Source organism: Rhinatrema bivittatum, chromosome 7 (genome assembly GCF_901001135.1).
Source record: "Rhinatrema bivittatum chromosome 7, aRhiBiv1.1, whole genome shotgun sequence".
Lineage (NCBI taxonomy): Eukaryota > Metazoa > Chordata > Amphibia > Gymnophiona > Rhinatrematidae > Rhinatrema > Rhinatrema bivittatum.
Window position 1 is genome coordinate 125,998,856 of NC_042621.1, and position 12,739 is coordinate 126,011,594.

Consider the following 12,739-nt stretch of genomic DNA (forward strand, 5'->3'; position numbering starts at 1 on the left):
AAAAGTACAGGATATGGTGCACCTTTTGAAAAGGGTGAAACACATACACCCACCCTTCAGACCAATTTTTACTCACTGGGATCTTAACCTGGTCCTTAGAGCACTGATAGGAAGAGCACACTTTGAACCTTTGAAACGAGCATCCATTGAGGATCTGGCATTAAAAACTACATTTTTGGTAGCAATCTGTTCCACCATATACATTTCAGAATTGCAGGTTCCCTCGTGCAGAGTGTCCTACTTAGTCATTTACAACCAGCACTCTCATTCCTCCCGAAGATAGGGTCTCCCTTCCACTTAAATCAGGTAGTGTCACTACCAGCATTCAGGAGGAATGTAAAGAGAAGAATAAAAGCCTACACCTACTGGATGTACGCCGCATGATATAAAGATACTTAAATGTAACAAACGCTTTCAGGAAGTCTGACAGGTTGTTTATGCTGTTCGGGGGACCAGTAAGGGGGAAGCAGCCTCCAGGACCACAATAGCTAGATGGATTAAAGAAGCCATATCTTCAGCCTACGTACTGAATAGTAGGAAAGCGTCAGTGGCAGTCCAAGCATACTCTACAAGGGCATAAGATTCATCCTGGGCAGAAGTGTCATGGATCTTCTCAGGAGAAATCTGCAGGGCTGTCACCTGGTCTTCCCTGCACTCATTTTCCAAGCACTGTAGGTTGGACATATGGGCTAAGGAGGAAACTGCTTTCTTGTCAGGAGTCCTGAAGGCATCCTGGTTTTCCTTCCACCCAGCCTAGGGTAGCTCTTGTATCACCCAAGTGTAAAGACTGGTCCAGCAGGAGGAAAAGGAAGGTAAAATTGTTCTTACCTGAATTTTCTTTCCTTTAGTCCTGCTAGAACAATCTGGGCCACAAACAGAGACATCCAAGTTAATCCAGCTTGCGTGCTCTCTTCTTTTTTTTTCTCCCCTCTTTGCCCTCCCCTGAGAGGGGGAATAACCTCAAGGGTTGAATAAAAAACCCCATATATATGGATATGTGTAGATAGAGAATTATGTGTGTGTGTGTATAAGGAAGAAAAGGGTCCTTGTTTGATGCTTTGATAATAGGCTACTGGCAAGGGCCTAAGACTACTCCCCTCTTATAACCAAGAATGAGGTCATTAAGGGGTTGTGCCTCTGTCTCCAACAGCTGAGAAGTAGGAAAATGCCCGAGTGTAAGGACTGGTCTAGCAGAACTTAAGGAAAGAAAATTCAGGTAAGAACAATTTTACTATAGTTAAGGGAGATGTTTTAAAGAAGCAACTTTTGCTCATTTAATTTTAAGATTCTGCAGTTTTTGTCTGTTTGGTTTAGTTGTGGCATTGCTATTGACGGGAATGGGCAAACCTTTTTTTTTGTGCTTGGTGCACATTACAAGTATTGACAACAGTGAAGGCTGGGGGGCAGGGGGAGGTCCCCCTTGGAGCTCCTTGACACGACAACCAAAACCCCAGCACTTGCAGGCATTTCAGTATCCAGCAGGCCTAAGCACCATCATTTTTAGTACATAAGAAGCTCCTTCAATCATGGATCCCAGCCTCTAACAAAATCAGTAAGACCTTCAACCCAAGAGGTACAAGGTATTTTCTCGGCTAGCAGACTATCTCACCTCGGTCACAAATGCAGAGCACAGACAGACTCTTTCCAAATAAGAATAAAAAGACCATAAAGTATAAAACAGAAAGATGCAGACAAAAAACGAAACTGGAAACCAATACAAGCCAACGCAATAATGTAAAAACAGAAATATCACCATTCCTCATAAAAAAAAAAATCAAGAAATATAAAATCAATCATGATATGCTAATAAAAATATTTCAAAACAGATGAAGTATAGAACATATAATAATTAAGAATAAGGATAAAAAAGGTTAAACATTTCCCAAAAATCAATTAAATATTTCAAAACAGCAGACATGTCAAACACCCAATAATTAAAACTAATAAGGATAAAATGTTCCCCCTCTCCATACCTTCAGGAATCTTTGATTTTCAGTCACCCTGAGATTGTAGTGGATTAGTAAAGGACAGGTTGTGGGAACACATACTTTCTCTCCTCTCTTTCTCTCATATACACATACACACTTGCAGGCACGAACCCTTCTACCCTCTCTTCTCACTATCCTCTTCTATTTCTTCCCCCCTTCCCTCTCACTCATCTTTGTTATTCACCCCCTCCCACTCACCCCTCAGTCATTCACCCCTCCCCTCTGTCACTCACTCACCGTCCTACTCAGTCCCCTCTCTCCCACGCATCCTCTTCCCTTCCCTCTCAATCCCTTCTCTTTGTGTCACTTATCCCTCCCTCCCATTCACTCCCCTCTGTCACTCACCACCTACTCAGTCCCCATCCCTCCCCTCCCCTCATTCTTGCCTCCATCCCTCTCAAGTCAGGCTTCCTCCTTCCCATTCACTCCTTTCCCTCCATCAGGCTTCCTTCCCCAACTCCCTTCCTTCCCTCTGTCAGGTTCCCTCTTCATTACTCACGTTCTCTGTCTGGCTCTTTGCTCTTCCCTCTCCCCACTCACTCCCTTCTCAGTCACACATACCCTCTCTCTCCTGCACTCACTCTCTCCCCCATTCCTTCTCTCCCCTCTGTCACTCCTACCCTCACCCACTTTCCTTCTCTTACTCATACCCCTTCCCTTCCTACCATGTGACTCACCCTTCCTGCAGGCATCATTGTTGTCTTCTTTATTTATGGTATTATTTAGTAATATGATTTGTTATTGGATAAGTTAATTTGGTTTATTTTGTGAATTTTGGTGGTGTTAGCTGTGAGCAATAGACTTTGGACTAGTAGACTATATAAGTATTTTAAATAAATATGAAATAATGGACAGAATTTTTCCCCTTTGTAAATGAATTACTTTTCTGAACTCCATAACCTTGACCTATAATTGCATATGTTTAGTACATGTGCTTCACAAAGTACCCAGGGCATGTTAAAATCCTTTTCTGCATATCTTATCCATTACTGCCTACAGATAGTAGACAGTTCTGTATTAGATAATATGCAATATATGATCACTCCCAATTTTCTACTCAGCAATGTCTAGCCACATGAAGTTGAATTAAGGAAAATCTTAAAAAAAAAAAAAAGAATTTCAATAATTTAGTGTCATATACAAAAGCTATGGTATAGAAATGAAAGCATGAACCACTGTATTACTATCAGGGTGTAAATTGTTTTTATAGAAAATTTAGGTGCTAGCCCACATTTTTAGCAGTCGGGGAATGTCTATAGCTATAGTCTTTTTCTTCTATTTTTAAAAATTATTTTGCTTTAATTTTTTAATTTAATGTTCTTTACCTTTTTTGCTCTCCTCTTAAAACATAGAAACTTGACGGCAGAAAAGGATTATATGGCCCATCTAGTCTGCCCATACATCTAATTTATCTAGCCCTTACAATTCCCATCACTCCCTCTTTCTGCCTCTTCTTCAGCAGCCCAGTTGCAGCTTCTTGACTTGGGCCTGACCACAGTAGCAGCTCCTTGCACAGCTGTGACTGTCAGGTGCTGAATTTAGGCAACCATGTGACCTGGTACCTAGGATTTTTCCATCCCTGACTACTATCACTACTAGAATTGCAGTAGCTATAGTTAACGTATTAAAGTGACAATATGACAAGATCAGAGAACCATGATGTCCTGGCTTGGGGATCTTTTGAGGGGCTCCTGGGGATGGGAAGAGGTCAAGGGGTGCAGATTACAAGACTGTTTTTGATTAGATGGGAGTGGGAATCAGGAGCCATTTTTTAATGATCCATAGGGTGGGAGGAAGCTGTGAATGTTTTGGAGATAACATTTAAAACTTTATAAATTGTTAAATTATAGAATTCAGTGCTACGTTTTAGAGTATAATCACTGAATGAGATTGAAAAGCTATTTTCTCAACAGTCCTGCGTATGCAAATTCACTTCTGTAGCTTAAGAGTTAATGAAGTAGCTTCACTAAAAGTTTAGAAGATAATGAGGATCTGGAGAAGATTTGCATGTGTTGTCATGAGAACACAGGAAAGGAAGTGACAGCCCATTTTACTAATGTAAAGAGTATACAGTGTGTTAAAGTGTCTGTCTTGGGGTGCAGAAATGCTTCCGAGTAGTGTTAAACTGTACATAGAATCTGATGATGTGAATTAATAAAGTTAATAAATTGCAATTCCAAAATAATAGGAACTCCTATTATAATCTATACTGATAATCTCAACAGCAGATCTTGACACAATGAGTGTAAAGCACTAGGAAGAATTCAGCTCAGTGGTAGCTGTGAGTTTGTAACGCTCCCGTATGCTGGCTTTCTATATCTGCCCTGGGATATTGAGGGAAGTGAGTAACTTGCCTGAAGTAATAAGGATCTTAAGCAAGCTCATTGAATGCAAAAACAGCTTAGACACATATGTTTTCTGTCTTCTCAAGCATACATTTTACATCCTTTTGGTAGTGTGGAACTAGAGACTGATGATATTCCATCCTACTCTTTGCATCAGTTTTCCATTCTTAAAATCCTGTTTACTTGATAGATTGTAGTTTGGGTATTGGCTGCTGGAAGGCTTCCCCCGTCTCTTGGTTTGATACATAGAATATATAGAGTTCTTTGTCGAAAAATAGGCATGAATTAGCCTAACGCATGGGTGACATCGTCCGACAGCATCAACACACACCTAGCTCTCAGGGTTCAGTAAACATTTTACTGAGCATGTGCTTAGTTCCTACATGTGCAAGCTGCCTTGTAAGCCCCTCAGTCTTTTTGTTCAAGCTACCACACAGAAGTGTCCCAGTCTTTCTCTTACATTTTTTTTTAAATTTTTTACCTCATTAGTAGGCCTTACCTGCCTTTGTTGCATCTTCTATTTATGCAGATGCCGCAGCAACCTCTCAACAGAACTGTTCAGATTCTACAAAAAGAAAAAGGAAATGACTTTGGAAAAGACCAAAAAGACCTCAGTCATGGTTTCAAGGCCTGCATTGTTAGGCATTGGGTGCCCATCACAGATATGCTTTCAGTGTATTATCACTGCCTTGTCCCAGACTATGAATTCTCTAGCTGCTATAGCTGTGGTCAGATGTCTCTGAGGGTGCAATGGTACTGAGCCTGGAAGATGGAGGCACTAAAGAAGGTTTTGGCAGGTAAGAGCCAAAAACTCCAAAATGAGACGAGAGCAAGGCATCAGACCCCCTCAGTGCAAGAAGTCAAGGTGGAATTCCCCCCCATCCCCTTTGTTCCTGCAAGCACGGGAAGGCTCCTCCCCCTGTGGTGCTTGTTCCAGTACCATCCCAGGTCGGAGGCTGAGCATGATACAGAAGTCTGTGGTGCCAAGAAAAATGCCTAAACAGTGCAAGGAGTCCCTTACAGGACCATCTCCCTCATCGCTGAAGAAAACACCATCAGCATAGGGCTCTGCTGGATAGGGGCCCACCATCGATGCCAATATGGATGATAGCCTCTTTGGTGCAGGTGCCATTGTCCTTTATGGTGTGGGAGATCCATAGCACAGAATCATCTGTTTTACAAAGATCCAGCATCAACCAAGCTGCTGTCTGTTTCATCGGGGTATAGCGCCCATTGTGGGGCACAGCCAGCACTTTTGGCACCTTCAGTTTCATTAGAACTGAGGCTGTGGCTCAGAAGGAGGTCCTACCAGTTTCGGCTATGAAGCTTGGCATGGTTCAGTGGAATACAATTAGAGGGGAGCCTCTCAGAGCTAGCCTTTCCTACAGCTGATACAGCTGCCACAACACAGAGTTCCTCCTTGGCTCTACCAACAGCTCCTAATGAGAATGAGCCAATCTGTTTTTCCTTCAGCTCCAGTACAGAGGGTCCCTCAGCCAGTCCAGCTTTCAGAGATGGTGAAGAATTTCTTTGCCTCCTTAAGTCCTGAAGACTGGCGAGGGAGGCTAGAGCCTCTCCAGTCCAAGATGGAAGAGATTATCCCTCATAGTGGGGCTGCCCAAAGTCCCATGCACTTGTATGCTTCCCTTCAGGGTTTTCCAGTGTTGGTAGTGAGTCCTCATCCTGAAAAGATGTTTTCTCCTCCTTCAGAATCAGAAGGGGAAATAAGTTGGATTAGTTCATTCTGTGTTCCTGCCAGACATTTCTCTCTTGGATCAGTGGAATAGTGAAAAGGGAATAGAAAACAAAACTGCTATTATAATGCCTTTGTATAGATTCATAGTACATTCAGATGTTGAATATTGTGTGGTATTAAATGGTCAGTTTTCACAGTGGAAAAAGGAATGCCTCAGGGATCTTTACTTCTGATGAGTGAGGTGATCACATTTGCAGATGACACAAAACTATTCAGAGTAGTTAAGTCACATGTAGATTGTGATAAATTGCAGGAGGACCTTGCGAGACTGGAAAACTGAGCGTTTATGTGGCAGATGAAATTGAATGTGAACAAGTGCAAGGTAATGCATATAGGGAAAAATAACCCATGCTGTAGCTACACGATGTTAGGTTCCATTTTAGGAGTTTACTACCCAGGAAAAAGATCTGGGCGTCATAGTTAATATTACATTGAAATCATTGGCTTAGTGTGCTGTGGCATTCAAAAAAGCAAACAATGTTAGGAATTATTAGGAAGGGAATGGTAAGTAAAACAGAGGATGTCATAATGCCTTTGTATCGCTGAATGGTTAGACCGCCCCTTGAATACCGTGTGCAGTTCTGGTCACCACATCTCAAAAAAGATATAGTTGAACTGGAGAAAGTACAGAGGAGGGTGACGAAAATGATAAAGGGATGGAATGTCTCCTCTATGAGAAAAGGCTAAAGAGGTTGGGGATGTTCAGCTTGGAGAAAACGGCTGATGGGCAACATGATAGAGGTCTACAAAATCATGAAAGGACTTGAATGGGTAAATGTGAAATGGTTATTTACTCTTTTGGATAATCAAGGACTAGGGGGTACTCCATAAAGTTAGCAAGTAGAACATTTAAAACAAATCAGAGAATATTTTTTTTTCCCTCAATGCCAGTTAAGCTCTGGAATTTGTTGCCAGAGGATGTGGTTAAGGCAATAAGCTATAAATAAACTAGTGTAGCTGGGTTTAAAAAAGGTTTGGATAAGTTGCTGGAGGGAGAGGTCCATAAACTGCTATTAATAACGAATAGCCACTGCTTGATGTCTGCATTAGTAGCATGGGATCTATTTAATGTTTATGTACTTGGCAGGTACTTGTGACTTGGATTGGCCACTGTTGGAAACAGGATGGTGGGCTTGATGGACCCTTGGTCTGACCCAGTATGGCATCTCTTATATTATGTGTGCAGTACTAATCACTCCATCTCAAAAAAGACACAGTGGACATAGAAAAGATACTGAGAAGGGCAACAAAAATGATAAAAGGGATGGAAAAGCTCCCTTGTGGAGAAAGGGTAAACAGGTTAGGACTCTTTAGCTTAGAAAACAGATGACTGAGGAGAGAGATGATTGAAATTTATAAAATAATGATTGGTGTGGAATGGGTAAATAAGGAACAGTTATTTACCCTTTTAGACAACACTAGGACTATTAACTGGCAGATTTACAGCAAATCATAGGAAACATTTTTTCACTCTGCACACAAGCTATAAAATCTGTTGCTGGAAGATGTGGTCAAAGTAACTAATTTAGTGGGGTTCAAAAGAGGATTGGACTAGTTCCTGAAGGAAAAGTCTATAAACAGTTATTAGCCAGGTAGACTTGGGAAACCATCACTTATCACTAGGAGTGAAATAGATCAACTATTTGGGATCTTCTGGGTACTTGTCAATGAGCCTTGGTCTGACTCAGATTTGCACTTCTTAGGTCTCCTCAGTCGCTGCCATCATTATTGAGGTCTTGGCTCACTGTTTCCCTATGATTGGGGGAGAAGGAAGAGTCTGCAGGGATTTTTTTTCAGATCCCCTACCAGACTTGCCTCAACATACCTCTCTGGAAGATCTCTGCTATTCACTGTTTTGGGATAAACTAGCAATGATGCTGTTCATCAGTGTCAGGAAGAAAAAAAAACCCCTGAGAACAGATGTCTTCGGGTTTCTGCAGAGTTTGCAACCATTCCGCTACACAAGCTTCTCAAAGAGCTGTAGTTGTAGATGTGCAAACACTGATTTCATGCCTTCCGGTGGCCTGAAAGCTTGACCTTAAGGCGGCGATGAGACATGCTAAGTGCACTCGTAACTATTCTAACATGCCTCCTGGAAAAGCCCCAAAAGCATTAGATGTGGTGGAGTTGAGGTTCCTCACCTAGAAAATATTGTGTATTGTAGCCATCGCTTTGGCACGAAGATTAAGTGAACTAAAATCTCTGGTTTCATATTCTGCATTCTTGTAGTTTTTTCACAATAGGGCTGTTCTGTGGACTCACCCCAAATTCCTTCTGGAAGTGCTATCTGCGTTCCACATTAATCAAGTTATTGTGCATGCGCTCAAAGGAGAACTGGCCCTTCACTGCTTGGACTGTAATAACCCTTGCATGTGATCTAAAAAAGGACTCTGCCACAGTCAAGTAAGGCAAACTGTTCATATCTTTTTATCCCAATAGATTGGGAAGGGCAGTTGCCCAACAAACTCTAATTGGCTGGTGCTCTGTTGTGCTTGCAGATTACAGATTCTGTCAAGGCTCATCAAGTAAGGACTATTGGAATTCAATGAAGACATTTGTAAAGCTACTGCTTGGTTGGTTGTTTACACCTTCACATCCTATTACTGTTTGGACAGCATGTCCAATGGGAACAATAACTTTGGAAAAGCAGTTCTGTTCAGCCTGTTCACACCAGGAGTCCATTCTCTACCTGTTAAGTAGTTGTTCCATCTTGTCTCCCCCCATATGTTATGGCTAATTCATGCCCGCTTGTCAAAGGAGAAAGCAAGTTTTCTTACCTGTAAACAGTGTTCTGCATAAAGAGCAAGATGAATTAGCTGTGCCAAATTCCCCCCATCCCTGTCCTCCCTGCCTCTTTGGAGAGTTGACTACTTCATTTACGCTCCGGAAGAGACTGAAGGCTGCATGGTGTAAAGTTTTTACTAAGCTCTGAGAGTTGGATCCTTGTAGGTGCTGTGAGATGTCATGACTTACACATTCTGTCTAATTCATCCTGCTGTCTATAGAGAGTTGTGCTTGCAAGTAAGTAAACTTTCTTTTTGTGGTGAGCATGAAAGGCAAATGCACTGTACAGAACAAGCAAAAAGAGAGCACTAAATAACTACTAAGAACTCTTTGAGATAAGTAGATTGTGCTTTCAGCACCTGATATTTGTCTCTAGATGTGTTTTATATTTTCATATTGGATATTATCTTGTTAACTATGTAAGAAAAGTCCAACTGCAGAACCCTGCCTGTGCTGGTTGCTAGGATTTTCTTCTGGATTTGCAGTGTCATGCTGTGAATTCCATCTCTGTTACACCAGCTTCAGAATCCAGGACCATTTCTCTTTTGTTTGTTTTTTTATTAATTGATAAATCCTAGAATGCTTTAACTTAAATAAAAATATGCAAGTACTCATGAGGGGCCATCTGATCATCCTATTTTTAGATAAAGGGTTGAGATGTACTTCTCAGGTAAGGTGATGGGACATATCTTCACTTGTGTGAATTTCTCTTCCACATAGGACGTCTACTCAAAACAGTTTTGAAAAATCTCGTTAGAAAGGTTTTATGAATTAGGGTCTTATGAAAAGGTGAGTAGGGAAGAGTGACAGTACTGGACTGAGAGCAAAAAAAGTATTCATATTTTCTTTAAGAATTCCAGAAGGATGCACTAACTAGAGGACGAAAAGTTGATAACTGAGCGGGGTAGGTAGTGATAGAATGGATCAACTGAGCTGAGGGAACTTCTTCATATCTCAGTGGTACAGTCCATTATTTGGAAACAGAAGGTCCCCTCTTAGAAGCATTAAGTTGCAGACAGGAAAAAGAGGTCAGCATATGTGCCAATAGTTAGCAGTTTGAAATGAGAAGACCAAAGTTTAATTCCTGGCATATGCTTTTATTCTTCAGACCATGGTGCAGAAAACTCTCATAGAAGACACCACTTCTGCTCTCAGCTCTTTCCCTTTTTTAATAGATCTTGGAAACCTTTGTGTCGTTATTCGCTCATGTTGGAGAGAATCCTACAGGACCATTTTTCATACGTTTCTTCCCCTGCCCCCCACCCTTCCATTGTAGGTGGCACCACATTGAGTCACTGATGGATGGAGGAACAACCATCACAGTCAATTTCTGGTACAAGGTGGGTACAATTTGAGTGTCCCAAAACCAGTGTCATGAACTAATTGTGTTAACTTCTTTTCCCCTTCCCATCTCAGATTGTGTGGTACTGCTATCCTCCTAGTCTGCTAAGTCTGTTTCCTTGAGATTCACATTAGATTCCACTTTCATCCATCATATCCATTCCTTTCACAACTCTTGTCACTAGGGATAGCTCAAAATACCAAAAAAGTAGTTTTTTTCTAAATTTATTGCAAGATATCTATGAAGATGTTAAAAGGAATCATATGAAGGGATTTAAGTGCTAACCATCATAATGATTTAAGAAACCTTGAATTTTTTCATAAAGAAAGGTATTTTTGTTTTATTTTTATTTATAGACATTTCATATTCTGCCTTTTCCCAAAAATGTAACCTTTCTTTCCCTGTACATAACCAGATCCAGACTGCTGGGGTTTTGCCTCCCTTCCAGCAGATGGAGACAGAGAAAAACTTGAAGAGCACCCCCTCTTAACCTGTGTGCCACCTGCATCTCTTCAATATTTCTCTTTCTCTAGCAGATGGAGGTGGTGCAAAACCTGCGGCCTTGGACTAACTCTTCAGTTTAAAAAAATAAAATAAAGAAAGATAGAAATTCTAATTCTACAGAAAGGACGATCAAGCAGGACAACCAGGTGATATCTCCCAGGGAGGGTAGGCAGGTCCTAGTGGGACACCCCCCCCCACCCCCGTAGCAGGTCTGTGGAGCTGGGATTGGTCACCCCACGTGGCTCTCCTCGTTTGGTAAGGCTCCAGGGTTGATTACCGGTAATTCGGTCCCTCCCCCCTTGCACACAGCCCTGATCTGGAGCGGCCTGTTAGCCTTCTCCTTTTGTTTGGTGCTGGTAAAATATAAAAAAAAAAAAAAAAAAGAGCACAGTTAGAGACTGCACACAGCCCGTGTGGCGTGCCGTTGTGAGGATGCTCCGGGAGGGGGGGGGAGTGTCAGAGTTTTTATCCTCTTCCCTGTCCCGACAGCGTCTTCCCTGAGCCTACCCCGATGCTGCGTCTGAAGCGCTGCTTAGCCTATGGGGAGTCCGCTTCATGGCTCTCCCACAATGGCCTGTGCCTAAATTGCCTCCCCGGTGGGGAGGGACCTTCGGGGGCATTGCCGAGGTCCAGGTCAAAGTCCCATGGTGCGGGCAAGCGAGCAGCCCACCATGAGATGCTGGTTGATCCATTCCCGATTAGCACGGGAATGGCAGCCATTTTGAAGTTCTTTGCTGATGCGCAGGCTAAAGTGTTGGGTGGAGAGGATCTCCCGCCCAACATGTCTCCGGCACAGGGCAGCTCTGAGGATTATCAGGACGCGTTCCATGATCTATCCGACGTTGAGCCCAATCCCCCTGGCAGGGGATAGGGCAGGCCAGGCAGCCTTTTCCCTGGATTTTGTGCTTTTAATGCACAAAGCTTTCTTGGCTACTCAGTCTCAGCTGGGAGGTAATTCTTCACAAGGGTGGTCTGAAGGGCCTCCAAAAAGGTCCCCTGGCACCTGGACTCTCAGGCTACCCTCCAAGTCAAGAGGTTGAAGGGCTGATCCAGACATCGGACACTCTGATCCTCCTTTGGGTCCTCCTCCCCTTCCTGGGATTGACAACAATGACAAGCTGGAGAAGACTTCGCCTCTGTAAGGGGATGACCCGAAGGTTGTGCGCCTATTCCACGGGGAAGAGTTGGACCCTCTCATCCCACATGTCTTATCAGAGCTCGGCGTGGAATTTCCTCAGGAGGTGCCTAACCAAGGTTCTGTGGCTTTGGTTCTGGCAGGGTTATGGGGCCTCCGCCAAGAGTGGGATGTTCCGAATCAAGCCTGAGAGTCGGCCGGGCTATGGACAAGCTTTATCCTTTGCCTAAGGACACTTTAGAGCTTTTGACGTTTCCTAAAGTGGATGCCTCTGTGTCAGCTGTAACGAAGCGGACCTCGATTCCAGTGGCAGGAGTGGCAGTACTTAAGGATCTCCAGGATAGGATACTTGAGGTCCATCTGAGGTGGATCTTCGAAGTATTGGCCCTTGGCATCCGGGTGGCCATCTGTAGTAGCTGGGTTCAGCAGTTGTTGAGTACCAAGACCTTCCACCTCAGGAATCGGCACAGGCAGAGCGCTTGGAGGCAGCGGTAGCATATGGGGCTGAAGCCTTGTATGATTTCCTGCGTACTTCCTCCAAAACAATGATGTTCGCCGTCGCAGCCAGGAGGCTATTATAGTTGCGCAATTGGTCAGTGGATGTTTCCTCTAAGGCCCAGCTGAGCGTGCTTCCTTTCGAGGGTAAATTCCTCTCTGGCGAAGACTTGGAGCAGCTCATTAAATCTCTGGGTGACAACAAAGTGCACAAGCTTCCAGAAGATCAAACTGAAGTCATCTAAAAGTTTTCTTCTGACCCGCTCTCGGTTTCGGGGGCAGAGATGATACCGGTAGAGCAGAGCTCTGGCTTCGGGTCAGCAGCATATGTTGGGGCGGTCCTAGCCCTGGTTTCATTCCTTTTGGGGACGGAGACCTTCTCCAGATGGG

General features: G+C 43.2%; 1 protein-coding gene across 1 annotated transcript in view; it reads left to right on the forward strand.

Annotated features, from left to right (window-relative positions):
- HIF1AN (hypoxia inducible factor 1 subunit alpha inhibitor) overlaps positions 1 to 12,739 on the forward strand; it is a 77,080-nt gene that overhangs the window by 49,414 nt on the left and 14,927 nt on the right. The window contains exon 6 of the mRNA XM_029609080.1: positions 10,150 to 10,213. Within this exon, the coding sequence (XP_029464940.1) occupies positions 10,150 to 10,213 (64 nt within the window). The remainder of the gene's footprint in view (positions 1 to 10,149; positions 10,214 to 12,739) is intronic.